At 46.7% G+C, this 12,534-nt stretch overlaps 1 protein-coding gene and 1 long non-coding RNA gene across 2 annotated transcripts; one reads left to right on the top strand and one right to left on the bottom strand.

The window, feature by feature from the left end:
- Nucleotides 1–829: 829 nt before the first annotated feature.
- Nucleotides 830–7,006, bottom strand: IRX1 (iroquois homeobox 1). The gene is made up of 4 exons (XM_039329292.1): nt 6,145–7,006; nt 2,655–3,657; nt 1,640–1,712; nt 830–1,267 (listed from the first exon to the last, which is right to left on the bottom strand). Exons 1-4 carry the CDS (start codon nt 6,430–6,432, stop codon nt 1,237–1,239), a joined length of 1,395 nt encoding a protein of 464 aa, XP_039185226.1. The 5' UTR covers nt 6,433–7,006; the 3' UTR covers nt 830–1,236.
- LOC120301732 lies at nt 6,964–10,470 on the top strand. Its single transcript, XR_005554990.1, has 3 exons — nt 6,964–7,035; nt 7,274–7,471; nt 10,096–10,470. It is a non-coding gene; the product is annotated as an uncharacterized LOC120301732 (long non-coding RNA).
- Nucleotides 10,471–12,534: the final 2,064 nt, after the last annotated feature.

The following is a 12,534-nucleotide window of genomic DNA, read 5'->3' as shown; positions in this document are numbered from 1 at the left end:
TTTATTTTCTCTATATCTGTTTTCCTATCTCGCCCCTCAGCCTTGGAGTAAACTAGTTCTGCAGCCAACTCAACATAAAGAGCCACTTAATACTGTACAGAGGCCTCTCTATTGAACCTGGTGCTTGGATTAGAAAAGAATTATACAGCAGCCTTTCCCCCTTTCAAGGAAGAATTAATTTTCTCTAGCACAAAAAAAAAGCAACACATTTGCAGGTCGTTTCCAGACACCCCCTCAAATAAAGCACACTTTGATTTAAATGAGAAAGCTCACAATTATGAAAAAGTACACAATGTGAGTTGCTCTAAGGTGCCATTTGCTGTGGAAATTGTCAGAAGTATTTAATGTTGACCATGTAGAGTTTAAATAATTTATCCATCAACTGCCATTTTAACCCAGGATTGCAATTCTAAATATAGCACCTGAGGGTGACATTCATTTAGTTCAATAGGATTTACGTCTGAGTAGACTGGGCAGTACAATAATTACTTATTGATTAAATGTAATCAATTCAACTTGCATACTACTAATATCACAGAACCAATATAATTTTGAAGTACTTTTAGAAATTTAAAATAGCTAAAATATTTAGGTGCAAAAATTTTAGAAGGGAAAAAATCCTTTTTCTCTGTTAAATTTTTTAGCCACATAGCTAATTACTTAAAGTGTGCCAATTCTGCTATATTCATAATTAGTCACCCAAGTTTTAGTCAATTAATCTATCAACTGAACAGATTAGTGCTTAAAACCCTACTAATATTGGATGGAAAACAATAAAAGCCTTGAGTTTTCCATATGCAAAACCAAAAGTCACTTATGCAGGGCAAAGTCATAATTTCATTTTTGTTTATTAGGCAAAAATATATGATTTAGACAAGTTTTTGCAGTGGCGCTATTTACAATTTGAAACCACTTTATATACAGGATAACACAATCACATGAGAAACCTTTAACAAAACCAATTTACCCAATCAAGGTTAGAATTACACTTTCTTAAAATGGAATAATGGAAACCGGAAGAGTCCAGTTAAGTTTTCTTTTTTTTTTTTTCTTTTAATGAATTGCTACTACCTTATTGCAAAAAGAGATTGATGGGAGTCATTTAAATCATTTCCATTTTTGTTTTGTTCTTTAGACCAGTCTGTGAAATTTCCTTTTCCATCAAAAAAATGAAAACAAAAACAAAACAAAACCCCCAAAAACATTTAATGAAGCAGAAGGGAGAGTTGTTAAAATTCACGATGTTCCCTCTTGTGGAGTCAAAGAGCTGTTGGGAAGAAAAGACAGAACCATCTATCAGTGAAAGCTCAGCTACTTGTCGCCCATCTGCATTAGGGAACTGACTACATTTTAAAAAAAAAAAAGGATACACACACACACACACACACACTAGAAATGCAATGTGACATTGGTGGTGGGGGGAAGTCAGTTTCTAAACACACACACACACACACACACACACACACACACAAAACTTCCAAGCGAAAGTATATAGTTTGTAAGTTATACCACTTTGAAAAGCTCTACTGAATTGCTTGATTGTTGCTTTGATTTATGATAATGAGGGTGTGCTTGGATTAGTCTGCATTATCCAAGCACTTTCTTTCCTTTAAGTAAATTTCACTGAACAAGAACTCACTTGTCCCGGACAGGCTGAAAGGGAGATTTTAACTGCTGAGGCGGAGAGTCGGTTCTTGCTACATTTTCTCTTTCTGCAGAAGAAAGAAAGGAAAAGAAAGGAAAAGAAAAGAACTTTAACAAAATTTACCTACACGGGCATGTAGAGCCAAAGATAGATAGTGTACACAATAAATATTACTATTCCACCATCTCACCCCCCCCCTTTTTTTTTAAAGCATAGTCTATTGGTGAGTGACTAATACATGAATCTAGAAATCCAATTCAAGTCTTGTATCTACCAGGAAATTTCCCAGTGATTTCCCCATCAGCTGTGTGGAGAGAATAACATTTCCTTATGTTTGCAATATTACAATGGATACAGGTTTTTTTTAATTAATCTAATACATTTAACAGTCATTTAATACTAGAAGGTCTCACCATTTTCCCCTCCAAAGCCAACTAAATATGTTTGTGCACACTTCATGTTTTTCAGAAGTGGAAAGCCTTAATAGTCGTGTTAATACAGAATAATTTGGACTATCCCAGTTTTCTTAGCCTTTTATCCACTTGAGCTGTGTAAGGCAGCTTCCCTGTCATAGGACAACCTAGCAGTTATGGCTCTATTCAAGGACCTGAGGTTTCATAGGAGAGAGGGGGGGAGGGAGGGAGAGAGAGAGAGAGAGAGAGAGAGAAATTACAGCACCAAGGTGGCTGAATACCAGTTCAGTGGGACTTATCCCCAAGTATAATGTGCTGTGAAAATAACCTTGAGAGACAGGAGGAAGAGATGCAGCCTGAACAACAGTCTGAAAAGAGTAATCTGAGTCCAAAGCAGGAATTGGGTGGGAGAAAGCTTCTCAAAATTGACACTCCCCAGTTGTTTGGAACATAAAGGCAGGGGAAGAGGTACTATAAACTCACAATAAAGGTAGTGTTAATATTCTTGGTTTTGGTTTCCTGGTTTGGACTACCTTGAAAGGGTCACATCAATCCACTTGCAAGGAGCCTCTTTATCTGCCTGTTTCAAACATTACCTATGTGTTTGGGGCTGGTCCTCTCAGAAGGTTTGTCAGCGCTGAGTGCTGTTAACACTGAAGGTGGCTGCTGGGCTTGAAGGTGATGGTTGTGATGGGCAGCATGGTGGTGATTAACTCCCAAAAAGGACCTCACGTTTAGCAAGGAGCTTTGGGTGAGAAACGCCCCATTTGTCCAGTTGTGAAACTTGCCAATCTGGCAGGTATAAAGTCCATGGCTGGGAAGGAAAGCTGGATGCTGGAGCTGGGGGGAAGTGTGGTTCACTTGGGCTGGAGGTGAAGGAGGAGCTGGCTTGCTGAGGGCTCCATCTGGACTAGTTGCAGTCTCTGCCAAAGACCAGATCTTGGGTTTGTTGTGCATTGGGCCTTGCAGGGTGTTTTGTCTGCTGGGGCTCAAGATCCGAGTAGGGTTGTCTGAGGCCTCCTTGCCCAATGGCAAGGTTTCCTTGGGTTTAAGTCCTTCAGAGCCTGGTATTGGCAAGATCTTATTTTTCTCCAAATGGACGTCTTCTCTCCTTTGCCTCAAGAGCTCAACTTTCTCTTCCTCTTCCTCATTACTCTGCTCTCCATCATTCTCATCAATTTTGTCAATGTCAATACTCTCCAGATCAATCTCTTCATCGTCTTCATTTTTTTCAGGGTCCCCCTCATTGTCGCTTCCGAAGAGATTGCCATCCTCTTGATCTTTGCTCCGGGCTCCCCATGTGACCTTGTTCTCCTTCTTCAGCCTCCTCCGGGCATTGGCAAACCAAGTGGAGACCTGTGTGAGGGTCATCTTGGTGATGATGGCCAGCATGATCTTCTCACCCTTGGTTGGGTAGGGATTCTTGCGGTGCTCATTCAGCCAGGCTTTCAAGGTGCTGGTGCTCTCTCGGGTGGCATTCTTAGGTCTTCCTGGGTCCCCATACTGGAACTGCCCATAAGGATAATAACCAGGAGTGGTGTGAGCAGCAAAGGTAGCAGGGTGGACTCCAGGGTTGTCCTTCAGTTCATACTGGGAACCCTGGAAGACATTCAGAGAAGCAGAAAAGAAAAAAAAGAATGAGGAAGTTATTCAATTACTTCCTTTCCAGTCTCTTCAGCAAAGCTTTCCCAAATTATTTTTCTTTCAGATAAAAAGAATGGGAAAGATGTTCCATCTCTCCCTCCCTCCCTTCAGTCTCCATCAAAGCCCACCAGCCTTATTTCTGAAACCCAGATTCAGGAGCAATATTTATTGTGCTATTTAAAAAAAAAAGTGGCAACCCACAAACGAGAAAGATAGTATCAGGGCATCATCACAGGCTGCTGGGGCATGTCTAGTGCAACAGACAGACGGCCCAGGCTGATTCTTGCTCAGCCCTGGCAGCAGCAGTTTAAAGAGAGATAGGGAAGAGAATGGAGTTATGCTGAATCTCCCTTTTGCTCTACCACACAAGGACAATGATAAGGCACAAATCAATCCAACCAGAGTTAAACACACTGAAATCATACTAATTTCGGGGTGTGTGTGTGTGGGGGGGGGAATTAAGCACATAAATCTTTCATAGGGGCTTAGCAGTATGATACTGCGTGCCTACTCAGAAGTAATTTCTAGAGTTCAAGGACCTTACTCACAGGAAATTGGATATAAGATTTTAGCTCACAATAGGATGTCTTTGTCCCTCCATTTCAGCCACTTCTTGCTTTTAGTAGAATAAAAATAATGCATGCATTCATATAGTTATTTCTCAGAAATTATTTCATCTAACTGGAACAATATATCCCCCCCTCAACTTTGAACGTCGTTAGTGAAAGTGATTTATTTTCAATCAATATATTATCAGCAGTAAAGCAAGGAAATCAAATTAGCCCATCAAGTCTTTGGTATATAACATTTTATCTTCCAGCAACCACATTAGGCCTCATTATTACCACCAATGGCAAATTTAAGCAAGTGCATACAAACAGTTATTTTATGACTGTTCCTGGAGCTTCAGGAACAGTCTCAGCCTAAGGTTCTGAGTTCTAGGAATCAGGTGTACCCTGAGGAGAAACAAGATGTTTTATTCCCCTCTGCTTCCTATCAGTGTCAAAGTTCTCCTCCTTTGTGTGTTTGTGTATGTGTGTGTTTTAAATAGAAGATCAAGCTTTTTAAAATGTTTAAAAATCACCAGAGTGGAAAAGCCAAATATTCCTTTGCAAAGACATTGGTTTTTTTCCCCAAGCAGGTTTGCAAAAGCAATTGTAAAAAGGAAATACAGACGTATACACTCTATGAAAAAGCAAAATGTAATTTTTAATAATAACTCTATTAGAGTCTACTCGCTATATTCCCTTATCTCACTGAGCTATTTTTGTTCTGGTTGTCGAAATGATAAATTCTGTATTCCCCTGTTGGGAATTCTTTTGAAGTAGCCACTTGAAAATCATTACTGCTTCTACTTATCATTTACTGGTGGACAGTAAGTGAAAATAGATGGTCTTTTTCAGCCACTGCCTGCTGTATACAGTTGAATAAAGATGCTTTTCTAAGGATTTCTTTTATTTTTTACAAAGATTGTATTTCATTTTTCAGTGGTTATTTTTGTTGTCAAAAGTAGGTATGACATTACCTTGCTCAATATATTTACTTCCTTCTGTTCAATGTAAATAATCCTTAAACACCACAAACATAATAACGGACAGCAAATCTATCAAGGACAAGTTATACGCGCAATTGTTTCATATCTGTTAGCATTTAAGCGCGGATACATAAAACATGCGAAACAATAAACCTGAAAGAGAACATCCGTTTCTTCTGAAAACATCCTAAAAAACGTCCGCATAAAAGCAATCAAAGAACAAGAACAGTAAGCAGCTAATTTTATTTAAATTAAATTGCAAAAAAAATAATAAATCGCCATAAATGTGCCATTTTGAACGGGGGGGGGGAGGGATTCAAATGGATCTGTAACCGTGGTTTAAATGAGGACTCGAATTAACACCGCGAGTCAATTCCTTCATTTCGAATGAAAAGCGAGAGTAATTTTATGAAATTAGGACAAGATCTGGAAAAAAAAGACACGGCGCGGGGAGGAAGGGAGGAAAGGAGGGGAGACGGGGGGGGGGGAAATCCCGGTCCGATTTTCTTCGGAGGCGTTTAGGGGAGGCCGGCGATCTCGCGCCTGGCGCTTTCCCGGCCACACAAAATCAAGGAAATCTCTCAAGTTCCAGCAGCGTCGGCAAGGCGGAGAAGCCCAAGAAGGGCGCCTCGGATCGAAAGAGCGCTTCGCCCTTCCAGACTGACCTGTCAAAGCGGAGGCAAAAAACTGGCTCGGAGATGGTCCGGAGACCCGCCGCGGGCCCGGACGAGGAAGGCAAGTCCCAGAAGGAGCCCCGTTTGGATAGCGGAGGAGCGTGGCACGAAAGCAAACGGCCTGGACGAGGGGGCGACCTTCGCCTGCCAAAGTCGCGAACTTTCCCGAGCTCCCGGTCGCGTCCCCCTCCCCTCCGCCCACCCCCCCCCCCCTCGGATCGAGGCCAGACTCACCATCTGCGAGAAGAGGGTCAGGTCGGCGGTGTAAGGCAGGAAGGCGCTGTAGTTGGCCGTGCTGTAGGGTCCGGCGGCGGCGGCAGCGGCGGCGTACATGCCCAGCACTGAGGTGACGGCGGCGGTAGAGCCGCTGCTCAGCTCAGCCCCTCCTGGACGGCCTGAGGTGGCGGCGGCTGCGGCGGCGGCGGCGGCGGCTGCGGCCAGCACCCCCGGGCGGTCGCTGCCGCCGTAGACGGCCTGGCTGGCGCTCAGGTACTGCGGGTAGCCCAGCTGCGGGAAGGACATCCCGGGCGTGCGGGCGGGGAGGGACCGGACGCACCGCCGACGGGGCAAGAGCGAGCCAGGAGTCGGCGGCGGAGCGAGGCGGGCGGCAAGCGGAGGGCGGAGAAGCGCCCCGGCCGGCTTCTCCTGACTGCTTTGGGAGGCAGGCAGGCAGGCAGGGCAGGCAGAGAGAAGCCCCCGTCCGAGTTGGTTTTCTTTTTGGTTCTGCGATCGGTCCCGTCTCTCCCGCTCAGACGGATCGGAGAATTTGCATGGGGAAGAGGGGAGGGGGAGGAGGAGGAGGAGAGGAGGCGGTGGTGGAAAGAGGAGGAGGAGGAAGAGGAGGCGGCGGCCGCAGTGCGTGTGGGTAAACTCGGTGGGGCGTCTTCCCTCAAATCTCGGCTCGTCTGCGCTCTTAAATCCCTTAGATGTGATCTGATCAACAATTGAGCTCCGACTGATGCGCCTGCCCTAAGGTCCTCGGCTGATCTTTCAGATACAATTTGAAGTTGATGCTTTGATTGGCACCCACTTGAGCTCCAAGCACCGCCTACCCGACCCCGCGTTCCCCCCTCCGCGGAACACGTGGTTTAGCAATCCTGCCAGGACCACTTCGCCCTGATGAGTGTGAGTGTGTGTGTGTGTGTGTGTGTGAGAGAGAGTGTATGCGTGCCTGCGCGCAGCTGCTGTGCGGTGCGGGGGGGGTGTGCGTGCGTATTTAAAGCCCCCGTTGCTGTATGACAACCTGTCTACACGATTTTACAGCTGCCCAACATTGGGGTTTCGCTGTTTAGTGTGTCCCCTTCAGAACAAAACAAAACAAAACAAAACAAAAACGGGGTCGTTTTTTTTTTTTTTTCCCCAGCGCTTACAACTGACTCCTCGCAATTCGGATCATCAGTGAGGAAGTTAGACTTTTTGGGAGGGTGGAGCTGCCACTTACTTTCCACTGACTTTCATTTTTGTTTGGATAGTAGTCTATAATCGAAGCAGTAAGCGCAAACCCAGAATTAAACCTTCCAGCTGCTCTTCCCAGAAACCTCTTCCTTGCAATACTAAACAAGTGAGTACTGTGCTCTTCTCTTCCCTCATCTGCCTTTGCAGTAAATAAACTTTTAAAAGATCCTCGCGTTCTTGTATGGGAGTAAAGATGGAAGCCCGCCAGCGTTGAAGAGGAGATCTTTTTGTTGCTTTCTAAAACCTCCAGGAGAAAAAGCAAGCGCGGGGAGCGCAGCATTTTCTTCGTTTTAAGAAATTGCCGCCTAGCGGTGCACAATTTGTTGCCTTTTGTACGACCGTGGCGTGGCCTTGGCATCGCTTCTCTGCTCTCCGGTTTCGATCCGCTGCCTTCTTCTAGGGTCCCTGCCATTCTCGCTCGGGCCCTGAAGCCAGGCCGCGGAGCTCTTTCTCCCGGCTGGAGTGGAAGGCGCCTTTGTATCTCCTGGGCAAGGTAGCAAAGACCGCAGGGGCTCCGCCCGTCCTCCTGGACAGCTCGTCATGGGGTGCTTAATTCTCGCCAACCAGCATCCAGACAAGCGAGACCACCCCGTTCCTAAACCGGGGAAGAGAGTGTGCAGTCCCGACCGTCTGAAGGTTTTACAGCAAGTAATTCTTGCTGAAGCTAATCCAGAGGGCTCGTTTTGTGGGGCTTTCCAAGCTCTGCAAAAGGTAGACGGCGCACCACACAATCAGGCTTCGTGGTCTTCAAGGAAGCTTCCTTCAAAGTGGGACATCAGAAGTCAACTACTTCCCCCTTGCCTTCTTGGCCTAAGATGTGTTTCCAACGTGGCTGTAGCCTATACAAGTTTACAGCCACAAAGAAACAGCCATTACAATATCCACTAAAGCAGATTGTAGCCTGTAAATCTTACAATTCCTGTAAATCACTTACCTCATTTTTAGGCCCCTTAACTACAGGAAGGTGGGGAAATAGAAATGTGTGAATGTCGACCCTCCTGCTTTGGATTAATTCATATTTCAGGTGCTGCTCTTTTCGTTTTTTTCCCTCTTGCTTCTACTTCAAACACAGATTATGGATTAGCACTTGATCTCAAGTCTTCCCCATACCTTGCTTTTGAAATTTTTTTGAAATGATCTGGAGGTATATATCTAAACAGTAAAGTACCAATGCAAGAAGCAAGCCTAGGCTTAAACTTGCGCATCATGCACCTTAACTGGCTACACATCCAAACCACTAATCTGTAGTTGTGCATTGTGTAAATGGTTTACTGGCATCACTGGATTCGTCCTGAATACTTCTTAATTTCTTCTCTGTTCAAGCTTTCTTCCTAGGAGTCTGGAGGTGACATTTTGCTTCTTACTGGTCTACCCATTGCCAAACTCCAAGGGGGGAAATAAAAGATTTGGGTCACAATCCAGCCACCCATGAAGTTCTTCTAACTCAGATCAGTGGGATTTGTAGCTATTATTTTGAGCCAGCCAAATAGAAGAACCAGGACAACTCACTCACTCCTTCCTTCCTTCCTTCCTTCCTTCCTTCCTTCCTTCCTTCCTTCCTTCCTTCCTTCCTTCCTTCCTTCCTGAAATCACTCAAGTCATATAGGTCTGTACAATGGGGGGAAGGGAATTTGGCTTAACGGTCCTTAAGTTAGGTGGCCACCTAAATCAGGACAGACTGCACTGCAGTAGTCCCTGGGCCAGGTTTTAAAAAAAGCTTCAAGGTAGAAGAAGGGAAAGGTTCACTCCCCCCCCCCACACACACATACAACCTTTTCCAAGTAGCAGTCGAGTGAAGGCGAGGGGGAAGGGAGGGGAAGAGACAGGAGGAAGAACAGATTTTCGGTTCTCAAAGAACCTCAAAAAAAAAAAAAAAAAAAAACAACCCCGTGAGAGGAGCTAGATGCTTTCTACTTGCCTAGTTATAAGTAGAAGTTTCTCTGAGCAGCTAAGTTCTTGGCTTCATTTGTTGTTCCAAGGCCCGTTGCGCTTCTCTCTTTCTCTGACATTGCAGGCACCCCTTGCTTTATCTGTGGATCTCTACTTGGCCTTAATACGATAACTGCCCCCATGTCGCCACCTTCCTTTTCCATTCCTTCCATTAAATAAAGTCCAGATTAACCCCCCCCACACACACACACTTTGGGGAGAGAAGTATATGCCCCCCCCCAATTCAATGACACAGACTTCCATAAGATTTTGAAGCCCTCCACATTGACAGAGCAGCTTTGCAACCCACCCATCTCTTTTATGAAGTAGTGCTTTTCTTCGAGGTGCAACTTAAATCGATTTTGGAAAAGCTGGGAAAATCTGGACTTCAGTAAGAAAGCTGAAACCTCCCCCTTCTCTTACCCTTTACCGTCCCTTCCCGAAAGAGGAAGAACGTCAGAAAAACCACCGCCACTCTGAATACTGGGTTGTATTCAGGATTTTTCTTTTGTGGGATTTCTGACACAAAGTTAGTCGGAGCTGTGTAAAGTTTTCTGCTTTCTCTTTCAAATGATCTCTCTCTCTTTCTCTCTTTCTCTCTCTCTGTCTCTCTGTCTCTCTGTCTCTCTCTGTCTCTGTCTCTCTCTCTCTCTCTCTCTCTCTCTCACACACACACACACAAATACACAGACAATACTTTTCTGGAATTGTGGGATTTAATTTGCGAATAGGCTCCTTTAAAAAGGACTGCAAGCGATACTACCAACCTTTTGGTTGAAACACTTATTTTATTTTTTTAAGACAGGGAGTCCCATCAACCGACAGAGGAAGGAAGAAAGAAGGCCTGGATTAAAGTGCGAAGGAGCAGGCGAAGGCAACGAGCTGGGACAAAAAACGGAAAGGATCTGAAAGGGATGACCCTAGACGGAAGGCGCCATCCAGCCGAAGCGGATCCTATGCCTATTTATTGGAAAATAAAGGCGTTCCGTTGAACGGGACGGGACTCGGTCCCTGGTTAAGGGCTGCCGTTCAGGGGCGCCCCCCAGTTTCAGCCGCTTGCATTTATTTCATGAGGAAAATGCGACTTCTGAGGCTTCTTGAACGCGCTCCCCGCTTTCACACGAAGGGGGCCCTTTCAAAAAGCCTTGTCCCCATTAAAGAAATCCTCGACTCGAAGGCAGGTTTTTGTTGTTCACGACGTGTGTGTGTGTGTGTGTGTGTGTGTGTGTGTGTGTGTGTGTGTGTGTGTGTGTGTGTGATGATGCTGGAAGAAACTGGTTTTGCTGAGAACGTCTCAGATCGCTTCTGGCCAAAGCCTGGCCGAATCCAAGGTCTTTTTTTCCAGGACCGACAGGGTTTCGGCAGGGGTTTTCTTGCCAAGCCGGGCCTACAAGCCGCTACTTGACGAGGGTTAACCGAGGGAGGGGTGGGCAGCTGCGGGCCTGTTTGGGAAGAATCTGGGGCTACGGGTAAGGGGAAGGGAGTTTATCGGGGTTGCCTGGTAAGACCACGCTTGCCCAAATTAAAGGCCGAGGTTCCGAACTTCCTCGGCTGGTGCCGAAGGCAGCCGGCTGTTCCTCCCCTCAAGAGCAGCGGAGAAACCCGCCGCGGCTGCCGAAAGTGGAGGGCTGGAGACGGCAGTGGCAAACCGTTGAGTGGGGGGGGGGGCGGTGGAAGCCAAGATAGCCAGACGGGGACGCACCAGCGTGCTTTGCTGCTTGCCTGCCTCTCGGGGGACTTGAGGGACAATCCGGCTCCAGGCAAGCCTTCCCGGCGAGGGAGAGCTGGGGGGGGGGGGGGGAAGGAGAGAGAGAGAGAGAGAGAGAGAGAGAGAGAGAGAGAGAGAGAGAGAGAGAGAGAGAGAGCAAAGCCCAAACTGCAATCATAATCAACCGAAAGGCAAAAGACGCCGGGGCTGCTTTGCTCAGCTCCCCTTCCCCGCGGCTTCCTCGGCCGCTCGGCCCGGAGACGGTCGCGCGCTTCCTTTCCTTGACATTTCTTTTTTTTCTTTTTGTCTTCCCGCTCGGTGGAGAAGTCCGCGAGTGTACAGCTGTTCTGGTTGTTCCTTTTCCCTGTGCATCCCTGGCTTCCCACGTCTCGGGCTTTTCCTGTGCAAAGAAAGGAGTCAGGAGCGTACACACCAACCCTTCGCAAAGCCCTCTCCAAACCGACCTCCAGTCCATTTATGTTTTTCAGTGGTTGCTCCTATGTTCACACGTGTACATTCCACCGAAGCGAATTCCATAATAGTGTATGACAACGGTCCATACGTCGGTACCTGTCCATCAAAACAAAAACAACAAAAACACCAAAACACCCCATTCCTTATGGCCACCTCAGATGGCTAAATCCGCTGGGTGATCAAAGGACGGCACTGTCACACGTCTTCATTTCCCCGCGGGATAAATAATCGCCCGTGGGATGCCACCCGGGACGGCGGAGAGGAAACCCTGTCCCAGTTTCTCGGTTGGGGCAGGAATCTCTACCAGGATGCAATTTGGGAGAGTTTATTTGCTGTTTTGCTTGCTGTCGAAGCACGTTTCTTTGTGTATTTTTCGGAGCATAGCAAGGAAAAAAACAAAAACAAAAAACTCAGTGGCAGATAGAAGTTGGGTTTCATTTAGCTTCCTTTATTTTCTCTCCCCAAATCGAATCGGCGGGAACCAACCAAGCTCCTTTCTAGTAGGCTAACTAAGCCTTTGCACGGGAGGTCCAGAAAGTTTAAGGGAACGGATTTTTGCAGTAAGCACCTAGTTTTGAGTGCATGGAAAGAACGAACCCGGCGTGTCCAACCTCTCCCAATGGCGCTTAACTATAACGGCGAGATCCAAGTTTAAAGGCTGCGGGGCGTGTGCGTCTTCACCTTAAAGGTTCGGCGTAGCCATTGTTTGGGCAGGGGAACCGGGGTTTCCTCTTGCGTCCGAGCCTGGAGGGGGGCCGGGGCGGGAGGGACGCCTCTCAACAAGTTCGGATTTACGAGGCTTGTTAAACACGCGTTATTACTTATCACTCTCCCCACTTCGAGGAGGCTGGGAAACAACCCCCTCTTTCCTTCAGCCCCTCCACACACGTCGGAGCAACACGGCGTGTGTCCAACAATTGCCAGTGGCCGGGAGATCCATCTCCGTGCTGTCATTCCCTCTCCTCCCCCACCCCCCCCTACCCCGCCCGCCCCTATTTTTTAAGCCCCAGAGCGGGTTTAAACCCGTTTTCTATTAAACTCCGGGAGTTTAGCTACCG

This window comes from Crotalus tigris, unplaced genomic scaffold (assembly GCF_016545835.1).
Source record: "Crotalus tigris isolate CLP2741 ecotype Arizona unplaced genomic scaffold, ASM1654583v1 scf7180000024391.5723578, whole genome shotgun sequence".
NCBI classification, from domain to species: Eukaryota; Metazoa; Chordata; class Lepidosauria; order Squamata; family Viperidae; genus Crotalus; species Crotalus tigris.
The sequence above is the reverse complement of the archived record's forward strand: the minus strand, read 5'-3'. Positions and strand labels throughout refer to the sequence as shown.

Bases quoted from the DNA above. Each gene is read 5' to 3' on its own strand.
- IRX1 (XM_039329292.1), bottom strand. From the start codon at position 6,432: ATGTCCTTCCCGCAGCTGGGCTACCCGCAGTACCTGAGCGCCAGCCAG. The intron at 1,713-2,654 runs GTAATGTTTGAA...TTTCTTCTGCAG, and splicing joins GACCAGCCCCAAACACATAG to AAAGAGAAAATGTAGCAAGA. The intron at 1,268-1,639 runs GTGAGTTCTTGT...TCTTCCCAACAG, and splicing joins TTTCAGCCTGTCCGGGACAA to CTCTTTGACTCCACAAGAGG.